The 16,753-nt window shown below is 41.3% G+C and overlaps 1 protein-coding gene across 5 annotated transcripts in view; it reads left to right on the forward strand.

The window, feature by feature from the left end:
* PDLIM7 (PDZ and LIM domain 7) overlaps window positions 1–16,753 on the forward strand; it is a 191,851-nt gene that overhangs the window by 107,533 nt on the left and 67,565 nt on the right. The window contains exon 5 of one of the 5 annotated variants that reach the window (XM_073620505.1): window positions 16,478–16,494. The exons of the other annotated variants lie outside the window; for them this stretch is intronic. Within the exon in view, the coding sequence (XP_073476606.1) occupies window positions 16,478–16,494 (17 nt within the window). The remainder of the gene's footprint in view (window positions 1–16,477; window positions 16,495–16,753) is intronic. 5 annotated transcript variants of the gene reach the window in all.

Here is a 16,753-nt window from a genome sequence, read left to right on the forward strand (position 1 = left end):
TGCAGGGTGTAACATGTAACATATAACAAATGCTGCAGCTTTGGCTCTCCCCTGACCCCCTGTTGTGACAGTGAGCGAGAGATCTTCTCCCCGTACTTGCTGTCACAGTGCTGTTGAAAGCTCTAGGTAGTTAATTGATGCTTCCTCTCATTGTGTACTGGTACTGTGATCTGCTGATTGCGGGTGCAATGTTTTCAAGCTGCTAGTAAAAATAATGATAAATGCAAATTTTTTTACCCGCAAAAAGATATGTATTTATTATTTCTTTTACAAAGGTGAACTTATCCTTTTAATTTTATAATTCACGAAATACTAAAATGGGTGCAATAATATAATTATTGGTAAAACACAGAAAATTATTTTCAGCCTTTATAAAGTTTCTCGTATTTCTAAATTTTCCTTGATTTCACCTTTTTGAGGAAGATGAAGTACATATGTTTTACTTGCCAAAGGATTTGTATTTCTGACGTTCCAGTCCTGAGGTTCACACAGAACACTCATGTCTGGCAGGGCAACATACCTGATTTGTCTCTGTTGCACTTATGCAAAAGTTATAGAGGTTAATTTACAAAGGCAAACAGACTGTACACTTTGCAAAGGTCAGTTGCGCCAGAGCTTAGTAAATGAGGTAAAGATTCCCTTTGCAAAAGATACCCAATCACGTGCAAGGAAAAAAAAAACAGCGTATGATTGGGTTATGGAAGTCAGCAGAGCTTCTGCTCATTTACTAAGCGCTGGAGCAACTGCAGTCTATTTGCCTTTAGTGAATCAACCCCATAGTCTTGTCCCTCCTCAGTCCTGTGACTGGACAGTGGAAGGAGAATAGGCAGACTGATAAGCTCAGATTTCTATCATTCTGTTCTCCCATTCTATCAGCATGTACTGTACATTGTTAGCATGTGAGCATTGCAGCATAACCAACTGGCTCATTGTACTGGTTCTTCCTCTCCCAATCTGAGCTGTGCTGTACATGGTATAGTGTGCGACTGATACCAGGTTTAATTCAGGTACTTAAAGCGGATCTTCAGTAATTTTTTTCAACTTTCCATCTATTAAATCCTCTGCCCTTTGTTTTAACTTTGGATAGTAAAATATTTTTTTTTCTGCCAGTAAATACCTTATACAGCCCACTTCCTGTGCCCTGTCTGGTCATTTAGCCTAGGTTTATGACATCATGCACAGCTCTCTCTTACTCTTTTGAGAGTTTGCCAGGAAGGGGGGGGGGATGAGTTTAGAGGGCCAATGAAAGCTGCAGGGCTGGAGGTGTGTGTCTGTGTAAATCCAGGAAGTGAACAGCTGCCCACAGTTAAAATGGATGCAGCCAGACTTAGTGGAGGGAGATTTCTGCAGCATATTTGGCAAGTACAGAATCACAGTATATATAAAATAATATGCAAAGTGGTTGGAGGGAAGCTTCAGACTGGCAAAGATGTTTTTATTACAAATTTAGTGAGCAGATTGCGGTTCCTCTTTAAATGGCTTGCATTAAAAAAATGTAATGTAATACTGAGTACAGAGCTGCATTAATTTGTGTCTTTCAGGCTTCACGCACACTAACCTCTTCTGATCACTTTTCTCCTGACAAGATAAAAGCAGCGTTTTTCAAACACATTTAGGTGCATTCAGGAGTATCAAGCGTTTGGGTGTTTATTCACTTTATTGGACAGAATACAATTTTTTTTTTTTTTTCTGGCCATTGAAATGAATAAATGACCAAGTACTAAACGCGCCTAGGCATTTTTTCTGCCCAAATGTTCACTCCTCTAAAAACCTATGTGTGCATGGACACATAGCCTAACATAGAGGGGGCTTTAGGGGCAAAAAAAAAAAGTCAAATGTTTGTAAAATAGGCGTTTGACAGGCGCAGTGTGCACGAGGCCCTTGGCTTTAAGTAGTTACTTTCCAATAAACACATACAGATTATTTCAGCTGCGAACCTGTGACTGAAGCTAAGCTAATGGCTCTGTACAATTGTCCATTTTAACCAAAATAAAATCTCCTGAAGTCTGCTTTCTTTTAGTCAGCTTTTAATTGATTAATGATGACACATAGGATACAGCACAAATGTAATACACATGGTAGCCTGCGGGACATGCTGGCTGCAACAACTCATAAGCTACCATAATCATCTCTACAGCATGTCAATTTAAACAAAACCAGATCTACTCTAACATAAGGGAAACACAAGAGGAAATGGAATACATATCAGCATTGCAGTATTACTAAGTTCAACCAGAGTATTTATCCATTTGTGTCATATCTGGCTTGCCACACTTGTGGTGCAGCTCTTCAATCCATCTATTTCTGCTGTCCCCTGTTTACTTTATAAGGATCAGTGTGTTATAACTGAAAAGATAATCAGAACTGGGAGATCCTGTGGAATTAGGAAATCACTTCTACTTAGAGTGACCCTGTCACCACAGTGCACAGTGGGAGCTGCAGAATACCTGAGTTTTAAGACATGAATGTCAAGCGTCTTAAGGCCTCATTCACATATCTATTGGTACAGCTATGCGAAGGGCTGTCTTTGCCTACATGGGATGCACGTGTTCCATGCAGGTAGTCCCATTCATGTCTGTTGGGATGCAGTATCTGCACGGACACAGCTACAGGTCCCATTTTGATGGAGATTTGTGTGGGTGAGTGTAGCGCTGTTCTTTTACAGGGCTGGTGTGTTTTTTTTTTTTTGTTTGTTTTTTTGTTATTTTTTTGTGGCTGCTCTTGTGGTAATGCGGTCCATTAAATTGCCCTTCACTCTTGTTGCTTTCTATGTTTGATCATCTCTTAAGAACCGGTCACAGTTTTTTTCCTTTCCAGCTTTAAGGTGGCCATAAACTTACAGATTTCTTAAAGGGGTTGTAAAGGTATAAATTTTTTCACCTTAATGCATTCTATGCATTAAGGTGAAAAAACTTTTGATAATACCGCCGCCCCCAGCCCCCCCGTTTTACTTACCTGACACCTCAAAAACTCGCCTGCTCGTTCCCGACCTCCATTCAGCCGATCAGCCTGGTCGCTGATTGGCTATAGTGGGTGGATTGAAAGCAGCGCAGCCATTGGCTCGCGCTGCTGTCAATCACATCCAATGATGCGGCGTGCCGGGGGGCGGGGCCGAGTGATACAGCGAGCGGCTATAGCCGCAGGCTGTATCACGGGAGCGCGCCCGCAATAACTAACCACCATGCGAGGGAGCTCGCATTAAGGTGGTTAGTTATTGCGGGGAGGAGCTGAGACAGCCGCTGAGGGACCCCAGAAAAGCAGGTTCAGGGCCACTCTGTGCAGAACGAGCTGCACAGTGAAGGTAAGTATAACATGTTTGTTATTTTTAAAGTAAAAAAAAATTACCTTTACAACTCCTTTAACCTGCCCCTTGCAGTCTGATTGTACAGTCTCTGTACTACAATCTTTAACCACGTGTTGGTTAAAGATTGTAAACGCGTTGGAAAATCGCTACTTGATGCCATCGCATCATCATAGGTGGTGTTTGTATCTTGTAGCAAGATGCATCACGATGCAGGAGCTTTGACTCCTTGGTCACTTTACTCCATTTTCTGATGGTTTTCTAACTGTGCTATCATGGATTATGTCCTTTTTGTATTTTTTGTATTTTTGTATGTTGCTTAAATATCAATTTTTGTGTATCAATAAACTATTTTATATTTTAATACAATCCTCTGTCTACTGCATTGCCCCTAAAATCCCATATTGAGGTATACATTTGTTTACAATCTTTAACCACTTCCCCCAAATGGATGTACCCATAAGTCCTTGGGTTTCAGTGGTTCTACTAGAGTCATGGATGCAGCTGCAGTCATGACTCTGGTATCTTTTTTTTATTTTTTTGAATTGGTGATGCTTTATATTGTAAAAGTGATCTGAGCGGCTATACAGCTGCTGGATCACTTTTACATGTGGAGGAATGTGCTCCCCCCCCCTTCTGCCACCTTTCCAGGCTCTCCCATTTTATTAGGGAGGCCAGGACTGAAACTGGTGGTTGGGAAAGCATTTGATCAAGTCAATCTTGGTTTGATCAGATGCTTTTGAGGGCAGAGGAGAGACATGGGATCTAAAGCTGGCCATAGACGGATCGAAATTCAATGGGCAATTCAATATGGGTAGGATAGTTGTAATGTAGCCGATCCATTATTTGACTTCATTACAACCAGCCTGTTGGGTTCTTTTTTGCCTAATCACTCTCGATGGCTGTAGTTGCTGGCAGTGATCATTACATTTTTCCAGTGGGGAAGGCTCCCCACATTCCCTACCAGCAAAACACAATAGTGCTGCCCATCAACACAGTCAGTAAATCAAGCAATGTTCTTTCCTTCAACCTGTGGTTGATTGAAAGAAAATTGCATAATATATGGCTTGCCTAATAGAGCCCATATCTCTCAGTAAAGAGTACTCATCGCTGCCCCATGTATCACATGGGGTGTTGTTCATCCCTTGTGCCAGCAATAAAGTTGATTTAAAAAAAAAGACATTTGTAAAAAAAAAAAAAAAAAAGAATTTAAATAAAATAATAAAAATAAAAGTAACGTCATTTTGTCTCCATTCAACTGGAAAGCGCTATTTTAAAGTATGACATGTTAGGTATCTATTTACTCAGCGTAGCATAATCTTTTATATTGCAACAAACAACTGGGTATTATATTGTCTTTGTGTGCACTAAAATTCATTAAAGTGTATTTTTTCCAAAAAAATTGCATTTCAGAAACTGCTGCCCAAATATCATGTGACATGAAAAATTACAACAGCCAACTGCAGGGCCTTTGATTTAAAAAAACATATAGGGGTTGATTTACTAAAACTGGAGAGTGCAAAATCTGGTGCAGCTCTGCATAAATACAAATCGCCTTCCAGGTTTTATGTAAAAGCTTAAAGTGGTTGTTAAGCCACTCTGACCTCCCTTTTTTTTCACAAGAAAAATGTTTTATCAAATCTTTGCAATACAAGCAATGCATATACACAATCAGTCATAGTTGCATTATTGTATGGACTACCATAGAAAAACAGTTTTGTTGATCTCCACAGGAGAGAGGAGAGCAAAACCCTTACATTACAGTGAGATAGTGGTTCAGTAGTAATACATTCCAACATGGTTATCGAAGGAGGTCCGGGGGGGGGGCACTCTGACCTCCATAATAGAATCTGCGCTGTCTCCTAATGAAAGTGCCCCTGTGTGTGATTTATACAAAAAAAAAAGCCGTATACACCAGATTTCTGAGCAATTCTTGGGATCATGCGACCAGCCGGCTCTCTCCTCTCCCCATCTGACAGATGCAGCGGGCAGGGCTGAGATTCCCCCGCTGACATCAGTCGGGAGGGGAGGAGAGAGCCAGCCTGTCACAAGATCGCTGATCGTGCTCAGAAATCTCGTATATACTGCTTTATTTTTTTAAATCACACCCACAGGGGCACTTGTCATTAGGAGTCAGCAGCCATGATATACCATGTTCAGCTTACAAGGGGGAGGGCATAGCCAGGCAGGATCAGCCAGGTATTTCAGGTGATACGTGGGGCCAAATTACACAGCACAAGCACTGTGCTGTATAACATGCTTTAAAGGGCCAGGATCCATTTATGTATTTATTTATTTTTTAGGTTAACAAACTCTTTAATTGAACAAGCTGAAGTTAGAAGCTGATTGGCTACCATGCACAGCTGCACCACATTCGGAGTGCCCCAGTTTTAGTAAATCTCCCCCATAATGTTTGGGGTTTCTAAGTAATTATCTAGTAAAAATAATGCTGACTTTTACATGTATGTGAGAAGTGTCAGAATTGGCCTGGGGCTCAAGTGGTTAAATTTGCCAACATTGTGTAATATTAGAAAGTACCTGGAAATGTAATTTAGATTGTATACAATCAGACAGACACTTGCTTACATAGTGGTTAGTAGATCTAATGGCTAGCCTTACTAAGAGCAATGAACCATGGGAGATCTCATTATACTCAAACCTTCAGCAGGGGAACGTTTTCTGGTTAACCTAGGTATCTTTTGTTTAGTTTTCAGGAAGGTAAGATTTCTTCAGAATTTATATGGAGACATTATGAAGACTAATGCTGACTCAGTGGGTGCATTTAGTCAAGCAATGAGATCACTGTCTGGCTGTCAGGTTATCTGTACACTGGAATCCTGATTGCCTCACATCACATCTCATGTTTGTACTCCAGTGCTGAGGGACAGTAGGGAATGATTAGCAAACTGAAAACGGCATGTTAGCCCAGAATAAGTTATGGACACATCTGGATATGATTTTTTTTTTTTTTTTTTTTTTTTTTTTTTTTTTAAATCCCATAAGACTTATCTTTTATCTAAACCAGTTCTTTTTGGGGTGTCATTTTAAATTTTGGTAGTGGCAACGCTGTTTCCTGAGTATCACTTTAACCACCTCAATATCGGACACTTTCACCCCAGGCCAACTTTTAGTTTCCAGCTCTGTCACACTTTGAATGATAATTACTCAGGCATGCAACACTGTACCTAAAGGAAACTTATTATTTTTTTTAGACAAATTGAGCTTTCTTTTTGGAGGTATTTTAATAACTTCTGGGTTTTTTATTCTTTGCTATATAGATACAAAAATACTGAAAATTTGGGGGAAAAAAAACCCACATTTTTCTTCATTTCTGTTATAACATTTTGCAAAATAATCTTTAGCAGATAATCTTTTCTTCAAAAAAATGAAGGACAACGTGTATTCTGCTATATTTCTATGGTAAAAATAACCCAAATTAGTTTGTATTATTTAGTCTGTGTGAAAGTTGACTGCCACCAAAGCAGTGACCAGGGACACTGACTGGTGACCGTATGTAAAAAAAAAAATATAATTTTGTTTTTTATTTTTTTTTCTCCTTCTTTTTTTTTTTTTTTTTTTTTTTTTTTTTTCTTTTAATTTTATGGCTGCCTAATCTCAGTTGATTTCCAGGCAACAGTTGATACTGTTCATAGTTTTTATGGAGTGGTCTGAACTTTTTCCTGAAAAATATCTTCATAAAATCTGTGGACATCAAGGAATTATTTTTAAAGGTAAATTGTATTGTTTTAACATATATAGAAAAAAATGTGTAGTGTGAGTTCAGACCTACACAGAGCACAGAACAATTGAACATATGTCCATACAATATAGCGCCTCAGTACAATGAAAAAAAATTTACATATCTAGAGAAATCTCAATCTTTCTATCACTTTAGGCTAGGTTCACAAATGTCTGGTGCGAATTTTCCCTCAGTTTTCCCTCAGTTTTCACTGCAAATTTCCAAAGTAGCTGTTCAACGATTCAGCTGCGATTCCCTGCTGACAGCTGAATGTAAAAAAAAACATTGCCAGCAATAAAAATTGTAAAAAAAAACTTCGTGGGGGTCCCCCCAATCCATATCAGGCTCTTTCAGGTCTGGTACAGATTTTAAGGGGAACCCCACACTAAATTTTTTTTTTTAAAAATGGCGTAGGGTCTCCCCAAAATCCATTCAAGACCCTTATCCAAGCATGCACCTGGCAGGCCAGGAAAGGGGGGGGAGCGAGTGAGTGCTCCCCCCTTTAAACCATGCCAGGCCATATGCCCTCAACATGGATGGGTGCTTTGGGGCGGGGGAGCTCTGCCCCCCATGCCAAAGCACCTTGTCCCCATGTTGATGGAGACAAGGGCCTCTTCCCCACAACTCTGGCCGGTGGTTGTGGGGGTTTGCGGGCAGGGGGCTTATCGGAATCTGGAAGCCCCCTTTAACAAGGGGGCCCACAAATCCCGGCCCCTCCCTATGTGACTGAGTAGGGGGTACATTATACCCCTTCTCATTCACCAAAAAAAGTATCAAAAATAAATGAAAACTCAGAGGCAGTTTTTTAGTTTTTGAAAATTCCTTTATTTTAAAAAACAATGTCCCCCGGTGTAGATCCATCGTCAATCACAATCCCACCACCGCCCCGAAAAAAGTTTGCTTGTGTAATCTATCCGCTCCACTGTCTAACAGTTCTTAAATAGTTAAGGGGTGGGGCCACCTAGCGATATCACCTGGTGACACCGCCCCCTTGTGATATCGACCGGTGCATGCTAGGGTCCTCATGCCCCTTCTGTGGGACGGCTTCTGTTGGACGGACTACAGTACAGATGGGCCGAAGCTTGGCCTGTGTGTACTAGGCTTTAGTTTAGTTTATACATAGGAATTGCTTAAGGGATTAATGTATGACCTGGGGCCTTGTGCAAAACCTGGATTAAGAGTCCTTTCACACTTTCATGAAACAGATTTGCCATTGTGTTTAATGGTGCTAAATAACATTTAGTGCAGTGTTGTGTGCCTTTCATTTATATTTTAAACTGAATGAGTTGTTTTAGAAGGTGATCATGTACAATCACTTTAAGCTTTCGTAATAAAACCTGGAAGCTAAATGGTTTCTATGCAGAGCTGCACCAGATTTTAGTAAATGCCCCCAGTGTATGTAAAGCAAAAGCTTTTTTTTTTTTTTTTTTTTTTTTTTTTTTAATTTATTTATTTAGTTTTGGATAGGGTGGACAAGAGTTATGCCCTGTACACACGATCGGATTTTCTGACAAAATCCATGGATTTTTTTCCGAAGGATGTTGGCTCAAACTTGTCTTGCATACACACGGTCACACAAATCTTGTCGGAAATTCCGAACGTCAAGAACACGGTGACGTACAACATGTACGACGAGCCGAGAAAAATGAAGTTCAATAGCCAGTGTGGCTCTTCTGCTTGATTGCGAGCAGGGGTGGAATTTGGTGCGTCGGACTTGTGTACACACGCTCGGAATTTCCAACAACGTTTTTTTGTCAGAAAATTTGAGAACCTGCTCTCAAACATTTGGTGTCGGAAATTCCAACTGCAAATGTCCGATGGAGCCTACACATGGTCGGAATTTCTGACAACAAGCTCACATCGAACATTTCCCATCGGAAAATCCGACCATGTGTATGAGGCTTTAGAACCTCTGTTAGTATTTTTTTAAATTGTTGTCTGTGTCCCCACTAAGTAGATTCATCATCTCTAAATTTTGTTGTCACCAGAACACCAACAGAAAGGAAAACTATTCCAGTGACAACTACCTAAGAGGGGATCTCCCTAACCTTGGAGAGCTTATTCTTCTTCTCACATCCTGATATGGACAGGAAATTAAGGGAATATCCCCAGTTGGGTTGGGGGAGGAGAATTTAACAATTTTTTTACTGAAACAAAACAATTTTGGCTTTGGACATATATAAAAGCTGAACTCCTGGAATGATCTGTATTGCATATGTACATTGGGTCAGCATTGCCCTCTTCTCCATCTCATGTTTTAAAAACCACTTTGCGTTCACTGAAAAAAATACAATGTGCTAAGTGAACAACACCCTTTGTTCTGTGTGCAGAGGGGAAGCCACTTACAAAGAACTGAAGCAGGTCCTGGAAAATTGCAGCTATCCCTGTAGTAGCACCAACCACTATAAGACCCCTTTCACACTGTGCCACCGCCAGCGTCAGCGGTAAAGCGGCACTATTTTTATCGCCACTTTACAGTCGTTTTAGCGGTGCTATTCGGCCGCTAGCGGGGCGGTTCTAACCCCCTGCTAGCGGCCGAAAAGGGGTTAAATCTGCCCGCAAAATGCCGCCGGAGCGGTGTTTTGTTGGCGGTATCGCAGCGCTGCCCCATTGATTTCAATGGGGAGCAGCGCTGGAGGAGCCATGAGTTCAACGCTCCTTCACCACTCCAAAGAAGCTGCTGGCAGGACTTTTTCTGACGCCCTGCCAGTGCACCGCTCCGGTGTGAAAGCCCTCGGACTTTCACACTGGAGTGAATGGAGCAGCTGTTTCAGCTATTTTTAACGCTATAGTGCCTGCAAAACGCTCTAGTGTGAAAGGGGTCTTTTGTGGGTGGATTTAACCCCTTTTCGGCTGCTAGCGGTGGGTTAAAACTGCCCCGCTAGCGCCACTTTACAGCTGACGCCGGTGGTGGCACAGTGTGAAAGGGGTCTAATGATTCTCAGTTTCCCCAGCAGCCCATCAGGTATGAGATATGCCTACTTCCACTGTACCACTGTGGACCAATGGAAGTATGCAATACAGATAATTCCTAGAGTTCAGCTTTAATGCTTCTGTGAGCAGAGACATAGTTCCCATGGGAGCTTTGTATGAATTATGAAATGTTAGCACCAGATAATATACATGCCAGAGAGCAAAGCAGGCACTTTGCTTAACAGATGAGTTCTAATATAAAATTGGAATAGTAGCAGCAGCAGTTAGCTGAACAGCAATTTATAGAATTCCACTTATGGCCACCAGGTGGCACTGTTCACTCACTGGACTAGAACAGAGTAGTATTTGCATCTTCTGCTGATGATTAGTCCTCTCAGCTGCAGTTACAACTTTGTTGCATTGAGCATTAGACCAAAAGGCTGGAGTCATGATTTTCATTGTTTTGTTAGCGCAGATGGAAAATATTTTGTCTAACCATACATTTTAATGTTCCTTTTTAAAAACCAAGGACATGCAAATGAAAAATAAATTACAATTTCAAAGGCTCCTGATAGCTGTAGATGTATTAATATTAGCAGAAGGATATGTGTAATAAAATGGTGGATATTAACATATCTCTGTAGTTTATCTGACTGGCAATTTTTCATGTTTTTATTAACATTTTAAGATCTGTTAAAATTATCCCTTGAAATGTTGACCTTTCAGTTAGTAATAGTTTTTATGGTTTTGTTACAATTTACTTTTTGTTTGCCGTTTTGATGGTGTTCTTATCTGTTTGGTTACTATAAAAATTGTCCAAATCCATCTAGTGTACATCCTATGACTGTTTTCCTAGAATGGCATCATTTGGGAGAGAAGCTGGGGGTTTGGATGTACATCGCAGTGTAGTGTGCTGTCAGGAGGGTTGCGGACTGAATAGAAGCTGATGTTTTTAGGTAATAAGCATCCTGTATCCTAGTAACCAGGCAGAGCAGTGCTGAGTGTGACCATTGTGGGGCTGTCACAGACCAGCAGCAAGCGACTTAGAAGTACATGCTGTACAGATCCCTGCATGATACAGAGTGACTGTGTGCGTGTCAAACAGTCCTGATATTTTCACATCACGATTGCCTGTCATTTTAGAATCTGGCTGTTTTTAACTCTTTCTTTTAGTGCTCTTCTATTGGATTATTCATCTACGTCTCTTGAACCTCCTGCATTATGTGTTTTTTTTTTTTTTTTTTGTGAAAAGTATTTTGATTGACTAGTTTAAATTCAATTTAGAGCTTATTGCACCCATCAGCTTAATGTTCTGCATGCAGATTATCTATTTTCTCAGAATTTATATGTGAAAGCAAGTTCATAGAAAAAGATCCACAGGGGTGTTCCTATAAATGTTGCTAGCTTCCAGTTGATATTAATTGTAAGTTTATTGAAGAGAACAGAAGAAAGGGGCGATAATGATTTCTACAGCATATAACAATAGATCAGAAGTAAATGCTCGCTGTGGTTAAATTACTGTATAGTGTGAGAAAATGATTAGACACCTATGCAATATTTTTATACAGTATGTGAATTAAATGCCTCAATGTGGTGCCAGTGGCTGTAAAGCCTAGTACACACTGCTAGGTTTTTTTTTTTTTTTTTCGTTCAGTCCAGCGGGCTAAATGAAAAAAACTGACAGCTCAGGTATGTTAGTACAGCGATCTCCCCTGCTGTTCTATTGTGTTCGGACAGGGGTACAGCGCCCGCGTCAGAACTGTCCGGACAGATTGCTGAACAGGAGCTAGTTGGCTTTTTCAGTCATGCCCCTACGAACCAGCTGCATTATACATGGGCCGAATGTTGTCTGGTTTCTGTTGAACCGGCCGATGCCGCCCGACATTTGGCCCATGTGTACAGGGCTTAAGACTTCTGTTTTCATGTTATCACTCATCTTTACTGAGCTCTACTTCCTAGCTCAGAAAGTGTTTGATGCTGGTGGACAGGCAGCACAAGCCAAAAAGATAATGGTCTTGATTTACTAAAAGCAAAAAGGCTGTTTACTTTTTAAGGGAAGTTGCACTTTGCAAGGGAATTTTTCCCAGAGTTTAGTGAATGTGGTGAAATTTCACTTTGCAAAGAATTTCCAATCTCGAGGAAGGAGAATAAAAAAAATGGCATTTTTGCTTGCACATGATTAGATGATGGATTTAGCAGAGCTTCAACTCTCACTAAGCTTTGGGCATCCCTGAAAAGTAAATAGCCTATTTTCCTTCTGTAAATCAAACCCAATATAATAAAACACTTTATAGAATCTTGCCTTACTTTCAAAATCTTAGGATGGATGCAGCCTTGTAGACTGACAGCATATTTCCATAGCTGGCTAGCTGGGAGCAACATTTAACGATTTAGATCTCGTGTTGCTAGATGAAAGTGATCAGATGGGACCAAGCTAACGGGTTTCAGTATTAAAGAGGAACTGCAGTCTGCTCACATAATTTGTAATAAAAACATCTTTACCATTCTGAAGCTTCCCTCCAACCACTTTGCATATTATTTTATATATACTGTGATTCTGTACTTGGCAGATATGCTGCAGAAATCTCCCTCTACTAAATCTGGCTACATCCATTTGAATTGTGAGCAGCTGATGCTGCTGCCTGTTCACTTCCTGGATTTACATGGACATACAGAGGCACACCTCCTGCTCTGCAGCCCTGCAGCTCTCATTGGCTCTCCTATGACTCATCCCCCCCCTCCCTTTTTTGGCAAACTCTCACAAGAGTGAGAGAGAGAGCTGTGCATAATACCATAAGCCTAGGCTTTTTACCAGGCAAGAAACAGGAAGTGTATAAGGTATTTTCTGGCAGAAAAAAAATTGTTTTACTATCCAAAGTTAAAATAACAAGGGCAGAGGATTTAATAGATGGAAAGTTGAAAAATGACTGCAGGTCCGCTTTAAGGTAGAATAATTGCTAAAGTTACATATAGACTTTAACATTACACTCCCTTGACCTCCGTGATTCTGTTCTATCCTGGTTCTCCTACATATCTCAGTGCACTTTCAGTGTCACAACTCCATCTCCGCTCCTTTTCCTCTTTCTGTTGGGGTACCCCAAGGCTCCGGCCTTGGGCCCCCCCTATTCTTGCTCTATACCTCTTCCCTGTGCCAGTTGATAACCTCCCATGGCTTCCAATACCACCTCTACGCCAACGACACCCAGATCTATCTCTCCACTCCCCAGCTCACCCCCTCGATCTTGGATCTCAAACTTACTGAATGACATATCTGTATGGATGTCACACCACTTTCTCAAACTCAATCTTTCTAAAACGAGCTTGTTATATTTCCTCCTTCCTGACCCCCTCGCCCCCCCCCCCCCCATGACTTTACCATTAAGATCAACAGCACAACCATTGGTCCCTCCAAACACATCAGGGTGCTGGGTGTAATCCTTAGCTCTAACCTCTCCTTCAGCCCCCACATCCAATCGCTGGCTAAATAATGCCACCTTAATCTCCGCAACATCTCCAGAATTCGACCCTTCCTGACTAATGACACCACAAAGCAACTTATTCACTCCTTGATTATTTCCTGTCTTAACTACTGCAACTCTCTCCTTAATGGCCTACCCTTACGCAGGTTATCCCCCCTTCAGTCTATTATGAATGCTGCTGCTGCTAGACTAATATACCTCACTAACCGATCCGTGACTGCTGCTCCTCTCTGCCAAACCCTTCACTGGCTTCCCCTACCCCACCGTATAAAATTTAAAATGCTAACAACAACATACAAGGCCATCCACAACATCTCCCCCAGCTACATCACCAACCTCATCTGCAGATATCGTCCAAATCATCCCCTCCGTTCCTCCCAGGACCTCCTGCTCTCTAGATCCCTTGTTACCTCCTCCCATGCTCACCTTCCGTACTTTTCCAGAGCCTCTTGCTTCCTCTGGAACTTCCTACCCTGGTATGTCCAATCGGCCCCTAACCTGTCCACCTTTAGGAGATCCCTGAAAACTCACTTATTCAGGGGAAGCCTATCCCACACCCACCTAACTGTCCCCGAGCCACCCCCATAAAATCATTCCCCGCATCTATTACCTTTTGTACCACCACACCCTCCCTTTAGAATGTAAGCTCTACGAGCAGGGCCCTCCTGTCCCTTCTGTATTGAACTGTACTGTAATTGTTATGTCCCCCCTCTACATTGTAAAGTGCTGCGTAAACTGCTGGCGCTATATAAATCGTGTACAATAATAATAATTTTTATGTATTTTCAAAGGCGATTTTTAATGTTTTTTTTTCAAATCTGCAGCTTTCGTTAAAAATAATATCTGGTGATCCTGCCAGTGAGCTTCTTGTTAGTTGTTCCTGGGAAGGGTACCAACCAGGAACTGTGGCTAATTGAGGCCGCACTGAGGCTGGAATTGCTATAGTTGCACTCTGTCCTCCGTGCATGTTCAACCCTGTGTATGCTGAGCCCCTGGGTGACACAACATCATTGGTTATGGTGCAGGCAGCCGCTTGCACCATAACAACCAGTGATGCTGTGTGGCCAAGGTGCCTGCATCCTAGCAACCAGTGACATTGTGTGGCCCTGCCACCAGCATCCTAGCAACTAATGGTGGTGCTCATGGGTGTTGCAAAAATGGCCACCTCAGCTGGCATCTGCCTCTATGGATAATGCTTTCTGTTGTTTAATTGTTCTGCTGCATTTGTCAGCCTGTCATAGTGGAGACTACAAGTGGCCACACAGGTGAGCTTTGCACAAGCATGGTCCATTGTTGTCATGGGGAAATCCATTCAGCAGTTGCTAGAGTGCATGCATGTAGCAGCACTGGTGATATGCAACAAAGGAGGAAAATATAAATTCTGTACCTAGTTTTCTGAACATATATGCAAAATGTTAAACATGGTTGCGCTTTTCAATTCTGGGGTTTTTCAAAAGCAAATATAATGTTTAATGATTTTCTAATGATTTTATTCAAGGTGATGGAGAGTTCTCTTTTGCTTTACCAGAAATCATGCTGTATTAATATATGCAGCTAGGTGGCACTAATAATTGGTCCTTCTTGTTGCTGACCTCTTAGTCCAAGTCCCCCACATATCTTCATACCAGTCTGTTTACTTGTTGATGTGTTCCTTGCATTTTCATCATACTTTATTTTGTATGACATCATGTGTTCTTGAGTATGCACAGCCCAATGTGCGCCATAGAGAATGTAAGGTGAGTTGACTCCCAGAATGCCCAGAGTGTTGACGACAGGTGTCTGTTAACACATTGGAAGCTGTCTTGTTTACTGTGGGAGTTGCACTGAAATTTGAAGCAGAGGCTCCTGTACCCCCTCCTCTGTATGTTCTTAGCAGAGTATTAGGGGTGGGGTACTGCAATGCATCCTCCTGCCAGAGCCTTACTAGGGCTGGAGTAATCTGACCTGTAGCTATATTGAGGCTGACAGCATAAAGGATCAGTGACAGAAGCTCTGCACGTATTGGAGTTCTTCACATCCTTCTTCAGTTCGGACAGGTATTTCAGGACTTTTCTAATACTTTCTTGGTTTCTGTGTGTGATTATCATTGGTTAGATTCCATAGGTCCAGTGTAGCAATTATGCTATGTGAAAGACGGGGTGAGGGTAGGTTAATCTTATTGTAAAATGGATCAATGAATCACAGATTCTTCTAGTCTGAGTGGTCTGTACATGTTCTTCTGTGACCGTTGCACACATCTAATATCTGATTTAAAATTCAGTCCACTCCAAGGAGGGGTATACTACACAGCGCAATCTCCAAACAGATCTTCAGGTCTTGTAAGGAATATATGTTAGGGTGGTGTGTGCTGGTGAGGGGTGGAGATCAGCGTTTGCTTTACCAGACTGTGACCAATAGCCCTGAATTCACAGGGCTCACAAAAATGACACTTCATCTATGTACATGCGTACAACCAGGAGTAAGCACATATATTTGTGAGTGTTGCACTGAATGAAGCCACTTTGTGCACTGCAATGGTTTGCCTTTCTCCAATCAATAATTGTAAATCATCAGGTGTAGAAATTGACTGAGATTGCACTGTCTGGGGGTTATATATATTGCATTGTAAGCATTGTATGTTGTATGCTGATGTATTTCTAGTTGTGGATGCTCAAGAAGACTACTGGACAATGAGAAAGAACTGTTTTCTGCAGCAACCAGGGAGACACATAAGCACCACTTAAAAACAACGCATAAATGCTAGCACTGGTTTGGCTATATGACAAATTGCACTGATGTGGTCATTTAAAGAAAGGTTCTAGTGTATGGAAAACCTAGATCCTATCTATCTATCTATCTATCTATCTATCTATCTATCTATCTATCTATCTATCTATCTATCTATCGTCTGTCTGTCCATCTATCTTTTATCATCTATCAGCCTGGGGAAAAAGATCTAGATTGGAAAAGATGTGTATACTAGATTTTCCTCCTTTTTAACCTAATTTATTTGTCTTTTTCCTCCCTTCCTTTTCCTCTCCCTCTTTTTTTTTTTTTTTCTTGCAGGTGGAGAACATAGAAAAGTCAGTAAGCATTGCTTATTGTTGTGTTTTTACTAATATAAATGTGTGTGTTCACTTTTATGAGCCTTTTGCACCTAATACATTTGTCTGCATGTTGACAAAGAAAATTGCTGCTGGGATCAGGGATGTCATTGAAAGTAGTGGCAGTTATGTGTTTTGGTACATATGTTGTCATATCACCCAAGGGTTTCTGTGTATGTAACATTCTTCGCTCTCATAGCGTTGACGTAAACCCCAAAGAGCAGAACGTTTCCAAGGT

The sequence above is a fragment of the Aquarana catesbeiana genome, linkage group LG03 (genome assembly GCF_042186555.1).
Source record: "Aquarana catesbeiana isolate 2022-GZ linkage group LG03, ASM4218655v1, whole genome shotgun sequence".
Classification (NCBI taxonomy): Eukaryota; Metazoa; Chordata; class Amphibia; order Anura; family Ranidae; genus Aquarana; species Aquarana catesbeiana.